Below are 20270 nucleotides of genomic sequence, written 5' to 3' on the forward strand. Positions count from 1 at the left end.
CACTGTTGAGCACTAGGTTTAATACACAGCGGGTATCCAATGGATACAACAGAAAAGTTAATTCATTCAGAATTGTAAGGAAGCAGCAGTTGTGCATTTTGATTTTTTTGCTGGGTTTCACCACGTACAAACATTTGAACCAGGCCCCCACATCAGGCAGGTCCATGGACAGAGTAAAAGCAGACACTTGTTATAACGGAGGGTATTTTCTTTCAGCAAAACAAGGAAATACATATTTGGTTAGCTTAAAAACTTCTTTAAAAACAAGAAAAGAGTTACAGAGAGAATCGGTGACAAGTATATGAAATCAAACCAAAGTCTACTAAAGCAGAAGTGTTTCAGTTCAGCAGGAAATCTCCCTCAACCCTTATTTAAGTGCTGTCTTCTCCAGCCCCCATGTTCCTTTTCATTCATCCCTGACGACTGTTGCCCTCTGTGCTTCATGCACATGGTTGTCGTGGAGACCAGCTGTTTCCCTACTTTTAATTCTCTTTTTCTAGCACAAGCTGCCCTCTGACACCTGAGCTGTGGCAGGCTCCTCCCCAACCAGTCTCAAGGAAATGTTTTTTCTATGGATAGTGCCTGACTGCAGTGCCCCTGGAGCTCTTGTCCTACTGGTAATTAATTGCCTTCTTCAGGTGATGAGAGGAACTCAGCTCACAGCTCCAAGACTTTTCTTCCCACTCATCCTTTGCAGAGACCAGAGTGACAGCAGCAGCAGCAGCCCAGCCAAGGTGACAAGCTGGGTAGGATTCAGTGCTGAAGAGAAACATTTCAGTAGGAAGGTGCAGGGAAACAGCAGCCATGGTGCAGATGGATTATCTGCAGTGCTCTGATTGCCACAAATATCAGTGCTAAACTTGCCTGGCTTGGTCTAGATGAGAAAGTCTGGTGCTGCTGGGTGTTAGGCATCATACAAGGAGATGCCAGTCCTTATAAGCAATTCCTCCCACAGATCTTGTAAAATGGAAGCACTTGTGGGAAGTTGCCCAGCAATTTGGAAGTTGCCCAGCACTGTCTGCTGAGCCAAGGGCCACTGAAGGACAGGGCAGCCTCCAGCCAGGGAGGAAACTACACAGTCCAGGCAGAGGGATCCTTTGTTGGCACAGTCTCTGCAGGGAGCTACTGAGTTGTGTTCGTGCTCTGCTTGCCAAGCTTTGCAATATTCAAGGAAATATAGTAGTGAAATCATGAAGAGTCTGGGTGGGCCAACAGCTACTGAGCACAAGGAGCACCTCTGCCACATGTTTACTCATTATGAACTTCTCTCCAGCTGGATTTTCACTTGACAGTTCTGGTGACAACCCTGTTCTGGTTTTCTGAGCAAGGTTGGTGACTGGCTCTATAATTCTGTGTGGAGTTAAAGTCTCCTGGTTCATTCCTTTGATCCAGCAAGGCTGGAAGGTCTGAGGCTTCCCTGGAACAGGCAAGCATTTCAGGGTATCTGACTTCCCCTTTTACATTAGACCTTCATTAAAAAATCAGCCACTTTGCCCTCCCCTCCTTGCAGAACACTGATATGACATCTGCAGGCAGCTCTCCTGTTCTGTCCTCAGCTCTGGATCTATGGCAGCAATTAACTCTGTCTCCAAAAAGTGCTTTCAGGTCATGCCTCTTGTTTCAGTGAGGGAAACTGTGGTACAAACTCATTTCAGACTTCCAATTACAGAATTCCTGGATTGTGCTCAGAATTCCTGGTGTTCAGAGGATACCTTTCTCTCTTTTGCTCCTTACTGAAGGGGAAATGTTATTTTTCAGCTCACAAATTCTTGGCTTGAAGACATGGAAGCTTGTAGGCAAAGCTCATGTGACTAACAGGGATGGTACTTCTTTTAACGTGCTGTCTCAGGAATTTACCTTGCTGTGGCCTGACTCGAAGTCTGATGTGTAGCTTGCTGTAATTGCCAGTTGTAGTTCCCCCTTCCCCTGGGATCAGTGACAGATTTCAGCTCAGATTGAGCTTTTCTGGCAGCCTGGCCTGACTCCATTAATCTCCTTGTTACTGGGAATTTGAAATCTTTTTATCCTGGTTCAGGTTCAGGTACAGCTTGCTGAGGGGCTGTGAGCAGTGAGGACAGAGGTTTACAGTAGGAAACAAAGCTTTGGTGCAGCTTGGAGCTTGTTAGTTTGGGATGCAGCAGGTGAGACCCCAGCAACAGCTGAACTTGGGGGGGCACTGGTTTGAAAAACCCAAACCTTTTGGGTCTTGAGGCAGATGAAACCAAGTCACTGGTTGTTCATTAGCCTTGATGTAGTTGTGCCAAAATCTCAGAGAAAAGCCTGACTGCACAGATTGCAATGCAAGGCTGAGCTCTGCTCCAGCTGAGATGGGAGTTCCACTGTCTCCCCAGGGTGGCAGCTGCATTCTGGGGACAAGGGTTTCTGATACCTCTCCCCCTGTGACGTGTCCCCTTCTGCTCCACTCCCTCCTTGCCAACAGTCAGAATCCTCAGTGCTTTTTGTCAGGTGATTCAAGATTTTAGTGGCAGGAGCTTTCACTACATGGGCATTGGGAAGGAAGCAAAGCTGGTGGGCGGCACTGTCAAGTGAAACAACTTCAGGACAGCAGCACTAAATGGAATTAAAGAGCAAAACCTGACTCCCCTAACACACCAAGGCTGCCTGGCAGTATTTGCAGCCCCTCTTAGTTTTGCATCTAGAAGGAAGATCAGCAAATGTTACACAGAAAACAGATCTTGAAATAAGCTTCCCCATCTCAAAGCTTTAGAGACACAAATTCTTGGGGAACAGAAATAAGAGAGAGAAAAATACATTTTAAACGACTGCAAAAAAGTATAATTTGTCAAGTTTTGCAAATCTTACGAAAACAATTCAAAAGTGACACAAAAATATATATAAGTTTGAAAAATCTTAAAGAAAAAAAGTACAGATCTCACAATACCAAAACAAATGACATGGTTAAAAAGAAAAAAAAAAAAAAGACATTGAATAACACCATATTGGCAGAAAAAGTAAACCTGTCCAGGCAGCTGTGTTCTGTCAGTTAAAGTGTCAGTTTGTGGATCAAGGATCTGTCTCTAACGTGCTCACAAGGACAACATGAACTCTGAGCATTAGCAGAACCTCATAGCAGCGAGTCAAATCTGAGAGCAACGTGTCCAAGGGCAGAGAGCAGCGAGTTACTGTGCTCAGAGGCCTGAAATGTCCCACCTCACGTGGCTGTGGGCTCCTCTCCTGCTACCAGGCATAAAATCTTTTCCAAGTCCCTTCTAAGGGAAGATTTGTGACTTGTCAAAGAGCTGTGGTGAGCAGTGGGCTCTAAGCATGAGCTGCACACTGTGCTTAGAGTGTCTGGCTGGGAGAACCTTCAGCTTCTGGAGCCCTTACAGGTCTGGAGTGTTACAGGTGAAGACCAGCTGGGTGGGACTCTCCTCTCACCTGCATCACAAACTGCAGTAAAGCTGCTGATGGGAGTGGGGCTGCACTGGGAAGTGCTGCAGGAGTCAGACAGGAGCAGGGCCTTCTGCTTCTGAGAAGAAAGTGGAACAAGAGGGGCTCTTTCATGGGATTGCCCTCCAAAGGGTGCATGGAGACTCCCCACTCTCAGGAGAGGACTTCAGCACCTCCAATTCCAGCAGCTGTGCTGCAGTCAGAGTCCTGTAAAGGGGAATTACTGTGCCGCTGAGCACAGCTTGTGCTGATGCAGACTGAGGAAGAGCAGAGCAGCTCCAGGCCATTCCTGGGACTTGCATGAGGGGTACAACTGCTCTGGATCAGGGCCTGGGAGAGTTTATTATGTAGAGAGAAATACTCTGGCTTTGTAGCCCTTCCCCACAAAAGAAACACAACTAAAAGGTGGTGAAGGTCTGGAATGAAGATGTGTAGCCCTTTGTGAACAAACCTGGTGCCTTCTTGCACAGGCTCCCTTTGAGAGAAAAGCTCTGTGTAGCCAAGAATGTGTAACTGGTTTTACTGGTCATCCCTGACTTTATGAGGGTGGGTGGGCTGGCAGATCCTACTGTACTGCCAGTGGGGACAAAACAGACCTCTTGACTTTACTGGGAATGTCTTACTTCTGGATGACCCACATACAGTTAGCAGTGCTTCCATTAACGTGAGTCTTCTACAAAAAACCTTTAAGGGAGTGAATTAACTTAAAAGATCTTCCTTCCCTATTTTCTCCATGTATAAATATCACTAAAAGGTCAGTTCTTTTGGTCTGTCTCTCTGGTATTGTGTCCCCCAACCTCTCCGACCAAATAAATAACTCATCCCTGCCCATAGCCCCACTGAGCAGCCAGTGCTGATTCAGGACTGGTGTTCTTGCAGACATTACAGGACCTCATGCAGTACAGCAAAAGGGAATTCTCTAAAAAGTGGGAAATAAACATGTCACACTAGTGATCACACAACTAGGTCTTCAAGCTCATGGTCATTTGAGGCTCTCTGTGTGGTCTAAAATAAAAAGGTTAAAAGATACATAATGTAGTAGTTGTCTTTGTTTTTTGTTTTCTTTTTATACAGAAATCATACACACGGAACTTCAACCTGAAACTTCATAACAAAAAAAGTCCACTAAGTTAAGGAAAGCATTTTGTTGTGCAAAAAGTCCCTCCCCCCTCCTCTGTTCACCTTCATCTACTGAGGGTCTCACACACACACAAAGTTTCCTTCCAACGGGCGAGTTGGTAAGAAAGAGTCCTCCCTATGTACAGTGAGTTAGAGAGAAGCTGGATACAGTGCTGGCAAGAGGCATTGGGTGAGTGCCTCTATCTGGAAGTGTCCATGTTCTCCTCCTTAAAGTTACTGCAGTGCTCTATAACTTTCCTATGGATAAAACAAGGACAAGGAGAAAGGGTTTAGTGTAAAGCTTATTGCACCCAGTTGTGAGACAGTAAGGTAAGAACTGTTCCACAGTTGATCTCTATGTAACTTTATCCTGTTTGTGTCAAAACCAGTGAACTCCACAACAGCAGCTTAGAGCTCCCAATCTGGAATGTCAACTCACAGTAGTGCACATCCAGATCCACATGTGACTGTTCATTCACTGCCCCCATATCCAAATCCTCAGATACCTTTGAATCACAGCAGGAAACACGTGCACACAAATGTCTGTCATTCACTGTGCTGTCACCTGTGCCATAAACACACGCTGTGTGTAACTGTGACTGTCTTCTGCAGGCTCCAGTCACCTCCAGCACTTACTGACCCTTCAGCTGTGGGAATACCTGCTGCCCACCCACCAGGTATGTATTCCCAGCCCATCCCTACCTCTTTTATAGCTGAAATTACAGCTCTCGCTCTGCCAATGACCAGAGACTGCAGCTGGCTTTTAAAACCCTGAAAGGATGACTCCAAAAGAAGGTCACGTAACTGGGGAAGCTCACAAAGGTGATGGACTCTCTCTACCTTTTGAAAAATGCTCTCATTTTAACTGTTCAGTCAGTAGTTTTAGTGACAGACCAATATGACTCTGGAGACAGACAGTGATGACTGGAGACTATTGGCCTAAGAGCTGCAATTAGTCCTGTGGCTCCCTTGATTAACAAGCCAATTCTGTAACCAATTTGCCTTGCAATGATCTGTGTGCATTGCCCACCTCTAGTCTTCTGTTTTCACCTATTTTTCCTGTGTTCACTTCATACCCCTTGCACACATCAATGCAGGCTTTGCTTTGGCAGCCTTACTTGATGTGGAAGAATAAAAACTAAAGTAAAGCTAAACTGGATGTTTGTGACAGTGCTCTGGTGTCCTACCGGGCCATTTCCTTGGTCTCTTGCCGTGCTGAGGCCATTTTGATCATGTCCTTCAGGAGGGGGATCCCACCTTCTTTGATCAGCAGTGGGCAGTACTTGTCAGCTGCAGAGAAAAGAATGAAACAGGCCCTTGTGAGCCCTCACAAGAAGGGTACAAAGGGTGGCAGGAGGGCAAGGAGAAGGATCAAAACAGTGAAGGAATTTCCTACACACCAAGTCTCATTGTTTTTGTTTGGCTGTGCTGCCTGGACATTCCTGCATCATTCAAAAAAGGTTTTCTCCCCCTACACAGCTTAACTGGGAAGACTTTTTCTGCTGACAGCCTCAGAGCCACCCCCTCAAGTTCTACAGTGCAAGGGATGTGATTTCAGAAAGGGAACTTACGGTAGACAGAGACCAGGTTATAGAGTGCCCAGGTGGCCCAGTGCTGGCTGACTGGGGAGATTCCTTGTGGAAGAAGTCGGAGGATTGGTTCAAATGACCTGCACAGAAATATTACAGAAGTTGTTAAAAGTCTGAGAGCAGCTTCTTTCAGCACCTTTGCCACTCACAGCAATACAAACTCTGCTCACAGATGTCACAGCAGTAAATCCACTGGCACGCCAAAGATTCTGGCACCAAGGCTAAGTCTGTGTCCCAGGGTGGTGCTGGCAGGATTACAGGCCCCGCCACTTCAGCACAAACACTGCCCAGGTAAATAGCTGCTAGGAGGGTGACTGAGCCCAAAAACTGATTTCCATCCTCCATCAGTCATTTCCTCACGACAGCAGAAACCCAGCACTGATCAATCTGTAGAGGGGATAAAGCCAAGCTATACCCAGGCAAAGCTGGCTGCACACGTGCAAGGGTTGCTGTGTTTCTTCTGACAACAATGACGTGTCTATACTGTGGAACAGGCACTGGAATGCCAGCTCTGGATCCCTGCCAAGCACTAAGGGAATACTGAGTACCTGATACCCTCTCACAGGAAGGGTTTTGGACGATCCCAGCAGTTGTATAAATGCGTGAAGGGATTTCTGCGAACTGTGTCTAAATATGCCCCTGAGAGTGAAAGCTACAGCACATGACTTTGGGAAGCAAACACTTAAGGAGCTGCAAAGAACAGCAGTCTCAGAGCAAGATCCTTAGGCAGTCCCAGACAGATCATGAGTTTCCTGAACTACTCAATTTCACCAGAAACATGCAGGAGAAATTCTGTCGGGCTCCCAAACTTCTCCAATAGGAATTGCCAGGTAAGGTGTCTAAGTTCAGCAGCTTGTGTAACATATTTCAAAGGAAGATGTAAAACCCTCACTAAAGAATATCCCTGAGGATGTTCCTCCCTCACTTTGAACAGAGCCTCCACGCTGGGCTGTATCTCCTCCATTCTCTCTGTTGGTGTTGGCTCCCTGTGACAATCTTGGCTCCTGGGTGAGTGGGCCAAACTTTTCCTGTTCCTCACCTGTAATTGATATTTCTCCTGGAGTTGATATCCCAGCTCTGGATGGCTGCCCACATCCTCTTCACAACTTCCTCTCGGTGGGGCTCACAGATCCCCCAAGCCTCTGGACCATCAAACATGATATGGGAGAGCACTCCACAGGCGTTATAGGACACCTCAATCCCATCAGCTTTGCTCTCCAGCAGGTTGCTGCCAAGGGAGATGAGATCACTTAGAGGTGCTGAAGCAGCAAAGGTTTAGGAGTCTCCAGGTGATGGAGGAGCAGAGCTCCAGTCTCAGTGATGAGCCAGGCACTCACCTGAACACACTGATGAACTGGGAGGTCATGAGCTGCGGGCGGAGCTCCTTCACCTCTGCCACATTGCCCAGGAGGCCCAGCATGTTGCGGTGCAGCTCCTGTTTCTCTGGGAATTCCTGGATGAGCAAAGGACAGGATTACATATAGGTAGGGCCACAGTGATGCCAAGAACAAGCAACCCCGAGGAAAGGCTGTATAGCACATCTAGAAAGGCTGAGCACTTTTAGGAAGTCGGGAATGGCTCCTTAGCAGGAGCCAAATGGGATCTCGAGTGCTAAAGGTACATGTGAAGTGAGGGAGTTGAGACCAGGGCCCTCTGTTCACTGTTCACTGCTGCTCTGCTCAGGGGAACTGAGCAAAGCTGGGGAAAATGTGTTGAGTTCCTCTGTTCTACTGGCTGGGTGGAAGGATGTGAGAAGAACATAGACAAGCTTTTACTTTTCCATTTGTGCAATGGAGGAAGTACTGCTTGGAGAGGAGCAGAGCCAGGGATCCTGCCCAGGCACCCACATCTCCACTGCATTTGTCAGCCTCTCCCCAGAGACAATCACACTTACTTTCAAGCACTCCAAGAACAGTTTCATGCCGCTGTAGTTAAGGAACATCTCACAGTTATCTGGGGTCTCATCAGTGATGTTCCATAGGGCACTCCAGGAGAACTCCATCACCTGATCACACTAGAGAGTCAAAGAAGGGACAGAATCAGAGCTTTGCTAATGTGGGAGCCCGACGCAGACCAACCACTTGTTTCCTCTGACATCACCCCAGATGGCTCCAGAGGTAAGAAAACCTTGTTATTCACTCTCAACTTGTCAGCAAGTGGGTTTTTTTAATATTTTTGTCTCCCTGTCACATTTCCCTGCCCTCAGCCTGAGACAAGAAATTCTGCAGCATCAGCTGAGATGTCTTGTGTTTGTTAGAGAAGCTGAGCTGGCACTCTGGGCTGATCTTCAGGCCTAAGTGAGACTTAAGAGAAAATACTCTATGTATATGGTTTTTTGGGGAAACACTCACCGTTTTATCAGCCAACTTCTTCTGAATCAACTTTAGCATTGTCTGTGGGCAAAGGAAGGGGAAGAGTGAGAAACAGTTCAGAAATCACAGAGCTAAAACTAAACTGCTGTGGTACTGGAGTGGCTAATTTTCAGGCATATTCAATTTTTATCCTTTGTAGAGAACCTACTTGGTATCTCTTTCTTTAAACCACTGGGACTGGGTTATGTTCGAAGTTGCAGGTATTTACAGAGATGAACTATGCCAGTCTCTGAACTGTTGAGTTTGTGGTTGAGTCCGTTTTGATCTGTATGACAAAGTCTGGGATGTGGCATAACTGCACCAGAGCACTGGCCTCTGCAGCTTTGGAAAAGGTGAGGGACATGGGCTGACATGAGCTGGGAAGCTGATGCAAACTTGGGGAGGAAGAGAAGGACCGAGTCACAAGGTGGTACCAGTTGTGGAAATAACACCATGTGGTGAGAAGGTATAACCTGTATCAGGTTACAGTGCTTCCCTGCCCTCCCAGGCAGTTTCTGGGATCATGACTTCCAGTGCTGGCGAGCAAGCAAAGGGGGCTCCAGGAAGGGTTAGCACTGCTGGGACACTGGTTCCCTCCTGTGATACTGCGAGGCTGGATCACAGCTGGATGCATTGGGTGAGCGGCTGCAAGGGAACTGTGCTGGCCTGGGTTAAGGGTAAGCAGACACCCTGGGACCATACCAACCATGACAAACCCCATCTTGCCCACAGCTTCTTTGTGGTCGTTGTCCACCTGGCAGACCAGAGCGTTGCAGAGGTGCACAGCGATGCGCTGGATGGACTCGTCCTGCCGGCTCTGGTTCAGGATGTTCAGCAGCAGCTCGTTGACCCGGCGGTACTGGAACTCCAGCTCCTCGGGAATGCTGAAGTTACACAGTGTCAGGCAGCAGTTCCGCTGTACCTGGGCCAAAAGGAAGCAAACGCTGGGCCAGGTGGCTACAAAACCACAGGCCCCATCACTTCATGTTTCCTTTCTGCTTTGTACTGAAACCATTTTCTTGCCTCACTACAACTACTAAAATTTCAATTACCCTTCTATTTAGTGCTGTGCTTTAGACATGCTCTGTCAGTACCCTCTTCTTTCTCTCTGTCACTCCAGTCTCACAGGGCCACACAATTATCCAGGGCCCACTGTTTTCCAAGCCAGTTCCTCACTGCCTGCAAGCTCAGCTGGCTTCCAGTACAGAGACTTGGGATGTTTCTTTCCATTGACTCAATATCCCCAATGCCTTTAACACCACAGTCAATGCACAACCTTTGACTGCTATCCATGGAAAAAAAGGAGCCTTGCTATCATTACTTTCTCCCTCTTTTTCTGGAGAATATCACATGGATAAGGAACACCCTGCATGTAATCCCCATCACTGAGTGAAGGCAAGGAGCAGATCTGGGCAATCGCTTCTCTCCCTTGACTCATTGCCTGGAGGCTGAGGAGACCCAGATGCTGACACCAGGCTAAAGACAGGATAAGGGAAGGAGGGAGCTGAAGGAGCCCGGTCTGCTCTTACTGTGACCTCCTGGTAGGACTCCATGCCGTTCAGCACCACCTGGATGACCTGGCGCCGCAGCTTCACGCTCTGCTCCATGCGGTACTCGGAGTTGGTCAGGTAGAACAGCGCCGCGCTGCCCGTCACCTGGATGTTTTTGTCATCCTTGTGGCACTTGAGGGCTGTGATCACCAGCTGTGGAGAAGCAACATGGAGCTTCAGTGCCACTGACTCGCTGTGGAGTCTTGGAGTGACTGTCAGACGCCCGCAAGGAATGTGTGGCCCAGGCATTGCGGGAACATGCTTATGAAACGAAGGTAAACCAGTTCCACTGCACTACTGGAACCTTCTCCAGAATGGCTTCCCAGGGTGAAAAAAAGACTGGGACCACAAAATTGGCCTTGTGAGGGAGAGGCAAAGGCTCACCTGGAGGGCTCTCAGCAGCTGGCTGCAGCGCTCGATGCGGGCGATGTCGAACAGGAGGTTGATGGCGCGGGAGGTGATCTCTGGCCGGTGCTCCGTGTAAGCCTCGATGGCATTCAGGACTTGCTCTTCGTTCTTGTCTCCACTCACCTGGCATGGGGGAACAAAAACAGTCAGGGAAGAAATTATGGAGGAGGAGGCAGATTTCCTGCATTATCAACTAGGTATTGAAAGGTCAGAGCTCAGTTGTCACAACTGAGACCCAAAGAACTCCGTTCTACTGGCAGCCAATAATTTTCATGTTCTTTCAACTAATACCAAGCTCCCACTGCCCGCATTCCTGCAGCCTTGTTACCTTGTAGGCTGGAATATGTGTCAGGCGGCAGAGAGACGTTTCAAAAAGGCCCAGGAACTGGAGTGGCCGTTTCAGACCCCGGAAGGGAGCAATGCTGCTCTTTGCTGGCTCAATGCTGGGGGGAAAAAAATAAGAGATTGCTCATGTTGGTATCGTGTTCCTTCAGGTGTCAGCCCTCCATTCACTCTGCACTGCCTCATAACCAGAGTGATAATGGCTACACTTCACTTTACACCAGCTCCTAAACATAACCCTAAACGTTCATCCCAGGTGATCCTGAGTGAAGGGTGAATGTGTGAATAGAACCAGAAGTAAGAATTCATGCAGACAGAACGCATCTTTCCCAGGTAGAATTTGTCCTGGAAATTCACTGATTGGAGTGAACATTTCCTCTTAAAGGGCTGTGGATTTCACTGATCCAAAGTATTTGCAATCTGGGCTGCACATCATCTGACAGACTAGATCTGCTTCTGTGAGTAGGCAGGAACAGTGCTTTTGCTGCCATGTTCCTTATTGACCAAGAACCAGTGCATTTTCACCAGCTCTGATGAAAAGGAGCCAGTACTGTCCCACTTGTTTACTTCTGTTCAGTAAGTGCTTCATAGGAGGGCAGAGTTCTTGGCTGAGCTGGAAAACCAAACCTCTAGCTATGCCTCTACCAGGATATGCAAGGATTGATCTCCCCAATATCCAGGTCAAATCTGAAAACAGGCCTTTAGATTCCAAGTTCCTAAAACATTCAGGCCTCCCTTACTCAATGTATAAATGTTCTGTCTCAAAAGAGCCTGGATTTCAGTGAGGGTGAGAATGTTCTGTGTAGGAAGTATGTACAGAGCTTTAGAGTCCTTTCAGAAATAATCCTGCAGGAGATCCCTGGGAGAACGTGTGTGGAAAAGAACTGAAATCCTTCAGAGCTGCATGGCAGGCAGATGGGATGATTTCTCTATTACTCTTACAAGTCCTTACATGTATTGCATACAGCAATAGCAGTTGATTCTCACACCAGTCTTTACTGTCAGGGGAAACTGGGAAGAGTTGTATCCTGCTTTTTAGTATTAGACCTACAGAATTTGGGAACTCAAAAGAGGGAACTGTTCTTAACTCATCTTTCCATGATCTATCCATCCAAGCAGACCTCAGTAACTGCTGTTCCCGTACCTTGTCTGGCCCATCTTCTCCTCCATGCTGGGGATGGTGCAGTTCTCCAGCATGGTGTGCCCTGAGATGTCGAGCGAGCTGAGGTTCACCAGGTTCTCCACAAACAGGTTCAGAACCCGCCGGGTCAGCTTGAACTTGTAATAACTGGACAGATGGTCTCGGGAGATATCCAAGTGCCTGCAGGTGACAGAGAGCATCTCAGAGCCTGGACAGCGTTAGCTGGGGTTTCTGCCTCTCTACCAGAGGAAAAGGACAACCAAGTGTGATTATTATTTATTATTATTTCCTTCCCAAGGTACAGGAATGTGGTTCTGTAGGCTCTGGCAGCAGCAGCTGGCCCTGTGTGTAACCAAAGCACACAGATATCTGGCAGAGGTCTACCTGGAGCGGAGCACAGTGAATTGTCTGGCCACACATCACAAAGCAAATGGCTCCAGGCTCAGGAATTGCCTTTCCCAAGCTCCATCGCAGCAGCCACCTGAGCATTTCTGCCTGGAGATTAAAATGCACCAGAGGATCTTTGCATCCTCAGAAATGTATCTTGCCTTATCCCGCAAATTAAGTTACACAAGATTTTGTCTGCTTCCCCAATCTTCTAATTTTTCCACCTCAGGCTAGTACTGTGTCCTGATTTCTTTCAGGTGTTTAAATGCTTAAGCTTTGGGGAAATCCTGCTGCTATGGGAGTGGTGGGACAAACTGACCCAGAGGGTGTGCAGGTGGGGTCCCTTACAGGGCAGGGGCTAAAGATCCTTGAGAGAGACTTTTCTAAACTCCCTGAAACTGGAGCCAGCATCCCACTCACAAAAGTGTCTTCTACCTGTTGCAGACCAGGTTTCATTGCAAGTCACTGGGACCTAAAGTACTTAGATTTAGAAAATGTTATCCAGGATGTTCCCTGAGACTCCAGAGTGTGTGTTAATGTGCCTGAATTCAATGATGATGATGCTAAAGCAATTGCAAAGCATCCTTCCTGTAAATAGTAAGGCCTTTCTCTCTGGTTTGGGAAGTCCTGGATTCCTTTCCCAACACCACTGTGAGGTTTGAATAGCAATTGTCTCAGCTCTGGTTCAGGAAGTTGTTTCACTGTCAACACTCTTAGGTCAGGAGCACCCATTTGTTGACACTGCTTGTTCCCTTGGTTGCCCCATCCATGCACAGTGGGCTTCCATGGGGTACAGCCAGCAGACAGCCTGAGCTCAGAGCTTTTCCTAGTTTTATTGCAGAGCCAGGCTTAAACTTTGTAAATCCCTGTTTGATGAATGGTTTGGAGGACTGAGTTTCGCAGTGTATCACTGTGTTAGTTTATGTAACCATATGTAGTAATTTTCTTTTGCCATCTCTTGGGTATTCACCTCTTCTATTTTGTTTGTCTGATTGGGGGTGGTGGTGGTGGTTTTGGTTTGGTGTCTGGTTTGGGGTTTTTTTTGGGTGTGTGGGGTTTTTTGGGAGGTGTGAAGGTGTTATTTTTTGCTTTTCTGAGAGGAAGTTTCTGCTAAGTAGTGTCTTTTTACAAGTAAAATTCAGGCTGGCTTTAGACATGTCAGATATGTGCAGTGAGTCAATGAGTGAGCCTGTTCACAGGAAGGTTTATAACCTGAACCCAGCAGGTTATAAGGTTAGAGGCACCCAGAGGTGCTTCTCTGTTAGCAGGCAAGTAGATCATTCCTAAAATACCTTTTCCTATCAGCGGGAACAGGACAGGCAAGGAAGAACAGATCTGACCTGAGCTTGCGAAGCTGTGCGATCACTTGGATGTGTTCCTCTGAAAGGTCCATGTTGTAAAGCACTAAGGAAACCAGACTGTCCTTCCACTGGGTGAGGAATCCCACATCATTCAGCTGGATCCCAGAGAGATCCAGAGCTGCCAGGGAGGCCAGAGGCCGCAGCAGGGTCTCCACGTTCACCCCCTCGATCAGGCGGCCCAGGTTCAGGAAGCGCAGGCGGCTGAAGCCTTCAAAGGTAAAGTCCTTGACCAAGACCTGGCGGGTGGGGTTCACCAGACAGTCATCCTCACACCCCCCGGGGTTCTCCTCCTCGTAGAAGATATTGCAGCAGCCAAAGAGGCTCAGGGAGATCAGTGTGTGGCTGAAGCTCACCAAGGTTTGCAGGCTCTTGGCTGTCAGCTTCTCACAGTTAGTCAGGTAGAGCTCAACAAGATCCTAGGAAAAGGGAAATCAAGGTTAGGAGATATTTCACAGGTAAAGTGCCCGCCCTGTTTGATCCACACCTCCCGCTGGACAGCCTGAGACCACATATCACCAGTGTCCCCATCCCATTCCCTACAGTGGCTTTGGGAGCTGAGAAGGGAGAAGCTGATGTTATTCCCAAAGTGAAGGATGGAGCCTTGGGAATCTGCATGTCTGGGATTCTAGCTGGTGCCCATGCAGCAATGCTGTGACATGACAGCTGTCAATGCAACAGCACCTGCTTCCTGATGGCCTCCAGGTCCTGGTCCTGCACAATCTGTTCCCGCAGGTGGATCCGAGCCAGCCGGGTGCTCCGTGGGTCTGAGAAGAGGGTGAAGAAGCTTTCATGGGGTTCGAAGATGCTGTCTGTCTTCACCAGCTCCACGTACCTGTGTGGGGCAATGGCATTAGCACAGCATGGCAGAGGCTCAGCTACAGCTCTGGCACCTGCACTGGTGACATGGGAATGTGACACCAACCCCCTCCTGATCACCCAGGTCAGCATCTGGGGTAGAGGGGCTGACCCACTCCCTCTCCTGGCACTGAGCTAATCCTTAGGGATATCTCAGGCAAGGCTGTGTGTGTTTGTGAGCAAACTGGATTCTGGCAAGCACAGACTCCAGGAATTTTTTCCCTAGCTGTTTAAACTTAGTCATTTGATTTTTTTCTAATTTTTTCAGAAAATTAGCTGGCCAGAGTTCTCTGCCAGACTTTGTGGGCACAAGTTCAGCCATGAGAGACTGTGACAGCCAAATTATGTAAATCCCTGGAAACAGGTTGCTTTTTAAAGCTATGGGAGCAGCAGCTTTAAAATTTAACATCTGTTAGCACTTTGCACTCTTATTTCTCTGCTTGGAGAGGGAGCTGTAAAGCTTCAGTAGTGGGAAATGGAAAGGCTCCTTTGTTGCTTACTGACTGTGAAGCAGTGACTGTTTCACTCTGGGTTTACCCTTCTGATTTCCCTTTTAACAGGACTTTGTTCAGCTCTATCTGACTAACTTGGAAAGGGTGATATCCACAGAAATTAGAGTGATATATAGCACTACAATAACCCTGGGAACACTTCCTTCTGAAGGTAATGCAAACCCTTACTGCCAAGATGAAGATTAATTGGAAAAACAGCCCTATGATTTCTTCCCCTGTCATTCTTTTTGGAGAACTATACACCTCTTTCCCTGAGCTCCCAGCTCCTCAAACCAGGCAAAGCTTCCCAAAGCCAGGCCTAAAACGTACTCGTTGACAAGTTTGTCACAGATCTCGCTGGGCAGGAAGATGTCGGGGTGGAGCCGGAGCGTTTCGTTGTCCAGGAGGTAGCAGAGGGTCCCCTCCAAGTTGCGAAGGCAGAAGTCGGTGCACAGGGTCATCAGCGACTCGGGGCTGTCGGATGCCATCCTGAGGGAAGTTATGGGAAGGGGAAGAGCAGGAGGAAGCTTTTGATTCAGGAGATCCTTTCCTCAGATGAAGTTCCAGGATGGATTTACAGGGACATCAGGCCAGCTGGAAGCAGAGGGGAAAAGAGATGCTTTGAGAAAGGCACAAATCCAAGCGTCCCGACCAGCACCCCAGGATGTTGGGAGTTGTGTTTACAGCCCTGGACCTCAAAAAGACCTGCAGCAGTTTGGCCTCTCTGGCAGTGTGACCGTAATTCCTTGGTATCTCCACCCCCAGGAATGAGTTAATGTGAAATGTGTTTGGAAATGAGGCTGCACAGCCAAATGTTTCCTCCTTGCAGGTTATCTGGTGACAAAGGCCCTCGGAAAGGGAAGTAGCAGAAGCCACATTGCTTGGTTTCCTTCAGAGTGGGTTGGATAAACCCAGCTGTCGGGATAATCCTCTGTGTGGCCTCTGTGTGGCCCCAGTGGGATCAGGTGACCCCGTACCTCCTGCCTGTAATTCTGTTTGCCACCACTCCAAGGCAAGTTCCGTTTTCAAGCTGAATGTTTCCCTGTAGTGCCAAGGCAGAAGCTTCATGAAAGTCTTTGAACTAGACCGTGAAGTGGATCAGAAGCCAGAGGAATCCCTCTGAGTGCAGCATAAGGCAATGTTTATGCACGTGCTGGACACCTCAACTTGGGGAAGATATCACTGTCTGTTTATTTGTTTGACAAAATCTGACAGCTCTGATATCAAGATTTGCTCACTGAAGCCCTGAGGTGTTTAGCAGAAGTGTTAACTTGAACACCAGCAATGACATTTTACTTTCAAAGGGTCAAATCAGGTTAGAAGCAATCCTCATGTGAACTTCTCTAAAGATTTCCAGACACAAAAATATTGTTGAAATGTTTATTTTTGATGTAAAACCTGTGTCTTATCCATCAGTCTGTCCCTGCTGGCAGCAAGAACACCAGTGCTGTGGAGGCAGTTGCTGTTCTCTGTGCCACAGCTGAGCAGCCACTGGTGGGGAAGTTGTTGCAAAATGTCCTTGACCACATTGCATTTCTCATCTTTATCCTGCAGCTGCAAAGATCGGGACACTTCTCTGTGTCTCCCTAAAGCCTCCGCTGCTCTCCCTTTCCTCCAGTCCTGCAGTATCAGTACAAGGCAGAAGAGTTTAAGTCCCTTTCCTCAGCCTGATCACAAGGGCACTGGGGTGGATCAGGCACCTTCTCTCCACTCTTTTCAGATGCTGTTCAGCCCCTACCTGGGTGATGATGCCCATACAAAGTCAAGGCTGTGGACAAGGAAACCCTTCAAATTCAGGCACCAAAGAGTCTCCATGGGTGACAGGAGCACAGCTGTGACTGAGCCTGCCCAGCAGCCTGGGCTCCCTCTGATCCCTCCCTGTCCTGCAGAAGGGATTTCCATGCAAACATGAAGGCAGCACAAGTTAGAACTCAAACCTCTTTTTTTCCTTCCTCCTGCCTTTCATTAATTCTTTTTTTGTGTTCTGACCTACAACATTTAACAGCTTTTCCAGGGGGGATCTCAGGTTCTCTGCTGGTTTTGGCTCAAAATATAAAACCTCTCCAGGTAAAAGGAGATGCTGAGGAAAAGAAAAAACAAACCCAAAACCTCAGCAATCACAAAAATTGTACTTTAAACTCTGTCCAGTCAGGATGTTAACGGTGTAACCTACTCTTCTGTGTCACTGAGTCTTGAGATGGGGTCACAAGAACATAAAACTGTGAGTTCTCAAAAATGCCATGACAGCTCAGAGACATTTGAGGTCCATATGGTCCCAACCATGAAAATGGAGGGTCTGCAGTTTTTAAACAGAAGGAGCTCCATAATCCACAGCTCTCTCCTTTGTAGCCAAGTCAGGAGAGAAGTCAAGGTTGAAATGGGCCACTGAGTGCAGAGTATCTTCTCCCTGGCTGGGAGGTCCTGGCCAGGGGAATGCAGGTGGGAGGCAGCTGCCTTGTTCCTGCTTTGGAGATGAATCAGCCTCACCTCCAGAACGAGTCCCTCTCGCAGATTTTGCCTCAAGCCTGAGAGAATCTTTCCAGAAAGGCAAGATCAACAGGAAGATCTGAACCAGTTGGGAAGCACGTTCTGCTGTCCCTACCAGTTCCCCTGTGCCATCAGACAGGAGGTCCCTGCAGCCAGTGTTCTTCCACTGTTTACTACCGATGGCCAGAGAACTCGAAAACAAATTCCCATTGACAATCCATTGTCACGTGCAGCTGGAAACGGCCAGTGCTTGGGACTTGTCCAAGCAGCTCAGAGCACCAGAGGGCAAGGACTGCCTTCCTGTGGCTCTGCCCAGCCTCTGTTCCCTCTCTGCTGAGACCAGCACAATGCAGCCAGTTGATCCCAGCCCTGGAGAAATCAGCTGCCCTTTAACTTCTGAGCTCCCCGTGATCCACCAACACAATCCCAGACAGAAGTTCAACAGAAAGAAGAGTGGTTAAGCCGTCCCAGTGACATAAGGCCAAAGAAAAGCTTTCATCTTCATGATTTATTATGGATATCTGAGCAGCTGCTGTGACCTTTTGTCCAGGACAAGACACAAGCTGGGCTCTCCCTCCTCACTGAGACCCAAGACGTGACATGTCGGCAGGGGGAGGGGGAATTAAGTGTCAGTAGCTGCCCTGATCAATATTGTCTCCAGTTACAACCGTGGTGTGTGACACAAAGAAACAAAGTGGAGATGCTGATAAATGACTAACATTTGTCCGATTGTTATCCTCAAGCAGCTCTCCACAGGATCAAGCTGCCCAGTGACAGCCACCGGTGCCTTCCAAGGATGGGCAACAAGCTGTCTGCTGCACGTGTGCTTTGGAAGAGTCAAAGACAGACATGTGAAAGATGCTGAAAATTCAAGAGCACCAACTGCAAACTGACCAGAACTACAGTGCCAATATTTATTTCTCTAACAGATTTGCCTCCATCTCAGTGCATGAACGAATCGAGTCCCTCAGAGCTGCAGGAGCAGGCACACAAAAGCCATTTCCATGGGCACACAGCCCTCTCTCTGCAGCCACAGCCCCCTCCCACCATCCACAGGCCCAAAACCAGCCACAGCACAGGCAGCTCCACTCACCCCATCACCAGGTCCCACCAGTCTCTTTGCAAGCATTACCTGTTTTCAGGCTGCACCCGAATGGTGACAGCATTCCAGGCTGCACTGGCACATGAGCCCCTGGCACTCTTGGGGCTGCTGGTGCCAATATCCTCTCCCCTGGACTCCAGACCGATCCTCTCTCCCAGCCTCTCTCCAGGCAGTGCCCAGAGCCAAGCCTGACTCACTCTGGCTCCGTGCCAACCACAGAACGTTTACGCGGCTGCTGCTACAGAAATAATTGGCAAAGCTGACTTTTCCAGCATCAGGGACCTGTCCAAGGAGAGGGCAAACACTGTGCACTGACATGAGTGATTGCAGGGACTCCAGAATAACGAATGTCACGTAAATGCAGAGTTTGGCACAGGTTACGCTCCGAGGGGAAAGTGCACTGTCACCTTCGCTGGCATCCTGTAGCTGCAAATCACTGGGATTGTGTTAATGGATGGGCCGTGGCAGCTCGTGTGGGGAAACCCCATCCCTGCTCACACCGGGGGAAGGGAAGTAGGAGGAGATCGGAGATCGAACTGTTCTGTAACCCAGCACAGCCTGCAATTCCCAAACTTGTCAGCCTGCCACGACTGACACCGTAAACAAGACAGCTCGGGGAATGTGTTGATCTTTGTACCTGCCCGCAGCAAAGATGCTCCTTCGGTTCCCTGAATTACATCACGGATTTCCATCCCATAAGTCACCTTCCCAAGAGGACACCCGGGTGCCCCCGCTCACGGCTCCCTGGGCGCAGGGGCTCCGCCAGCCCGCGATGGGCTCTGACAGCCCTGCGAGCGCTCGCAGTAGCCGCGGGCAGGGCTGGCCCCGAGCCCGAGCCCTCCCGAGCCCCCCGACAGGGGACAAGACCCAGAGGTCACCCTGGGGGCTGCGCCGGCGCTGCCGCCGCGACCCGGGGCGCTGCCCGGCGGAGCCCGGCAGTCCTGGGGAGGGGATGGGGCAGCGCCGGGGGGCTCCGCACGGCGCTGCCGGGGGCGGCGGATCCTCCCCCCGTCCAGGCGGGCGGGCCCGGTACCCTCTGGCCGGGCTGCGAAGGGGCCCGGCGACACTCACCTGGCGCCATGGGGGGGCTGGTCCCGGTGCCCGGGACGGGCTCCGCGTCCTGCTCGGCCCCGCTCCCCCCGCCGCGGCCTCCGCTGTCAACAAACCCGCCGTCACTTCCTCCCGCCGCGCCGGAAGCGCCGCCGCCGCCTTCCCCGGAAACACCGGCCCGGCCGGAACGCCCGGGCTGCGGGGGGACCCGCCGGGGACGGGCACGCGGCGGTGACGTCACGCGCCTCGTGACGTCACGCGGCCAAAGGCGCTGACGTCACTACGTGGGGCAGGGCGAGACCTCCCCAGGGCCGGGCCCGCGCAGCCCCGCGGGTCCCTCGCTGAGGGTCCCACCGCGCCCCTCTCACTGAGGGGCGCCATTGCCGCGGGCCGCGCTCACGGCTGACATTTGCACCGGGCCGGAGCGTAACCGCCCCGGGGTTCCCTCAGTGCTGGGGGGAACTGGAGGCCCTGTTGGCGGTTAGTGCCTGTGGGGGACCCACAGGGTGTCTCCCAGCCCTGTGGGGCGCGGGGAGCCGGGACGGGGCAGGGCCAGGCCGGGACAGCCGGCACTGAGCCGGGACCGAGCCCGCAGGTCCCCGGCAGCGCCCTGAGGGGAGGGGACG

At 49.8% G+C, this 20270-nt stretch overlaps 1 protein-coding gene across 2 annotated transcripts; it reads right to left on the minus strand.

Annotated features, from left to right (window-relative positions):
* On the minus strand, window positions 1-20104 carry ZER1 (zyg-11 related cell cycle regulator). 2 transcript variants are annotated; one of them, XM_027687551.1, is made up of 16 exons: window positions 19666-20104; window positions 15336-15599; window positions 14341-14491; window positions 13639-14075; window positions 11915-12091; window positions 10757-10871; window positions 10405-10551; window positions 10000-10173; window positions 9225-9392; window positions 8471-8512; window positions 8014-8133; window positions 7457-7572; window positions 7159-7347; window positions 6102-6199; window positions 5718-5820; window positions 1-4788 (listed from the first exon to the last, which is right to left on the minus strand). In XM_027687551.1, the coding sequence occupies exons 2-16, from the start codon at window positions 15491-15493 to the stop codon at window positions 4731-4733; spliced, it is 2253 nt and encodes a 750-aa protein (XP_027543352.1). In that variant the 5' UTR covers window positions 15494-15599; window positions 19666-20104; the 3' UTR covers window positions 1-4730. The 2 variants fall into 2 exon arrangements, with proteins under 2 accessions (XP_027543352.1, XP_027543351.1); XM_027687550.1 differs by having other exon boundaries at window positions 9177-9392; window positions 19666-20103.
* Between the last annotated feature and the right edge of the window lie 166 nt (window positions 20105-20270).

The sequence above is a fragment of the Neopelma chrysocephalum genome, unplaced genomic scaffold, assembly GCF_003984885.1.
Source record: "Neopelma chrysocephalum unplaced genomic scaffold, ASM398488v2 Primary Assembly neopelma1_74, whole genome shotgun sequence".
Taxonomy (NCBI): Eukaryota; Metazoa; Chordata; class Aves; order Passeriformes; family Pipridae; genus Neopelma; species Neopelma chrysocephalum.

Coding starts and splice junctions, on each gene's coding strand:
- ZER1 (XM_027687550.1), bottom strand. CDS start 15,493: ATGGCATCCGACAGCCCCGAGTCGCTGATGACCCTGTGCACCGACTTC. Junction 10,552..10,756: donor CACATATTCCAGCCTACAAG/GTAACAAGGCTG, acceptor CCCCCATGCCAG/GTGAGTGGAGACAAGAACGA. Junction 9,393..9,999: donor AGTCCTACCAGGAGGTCACA/GTAAGAGCAGAC, acceptor CTTTTGGCCCAG/GTACAGCGGAACTGCTGCCT.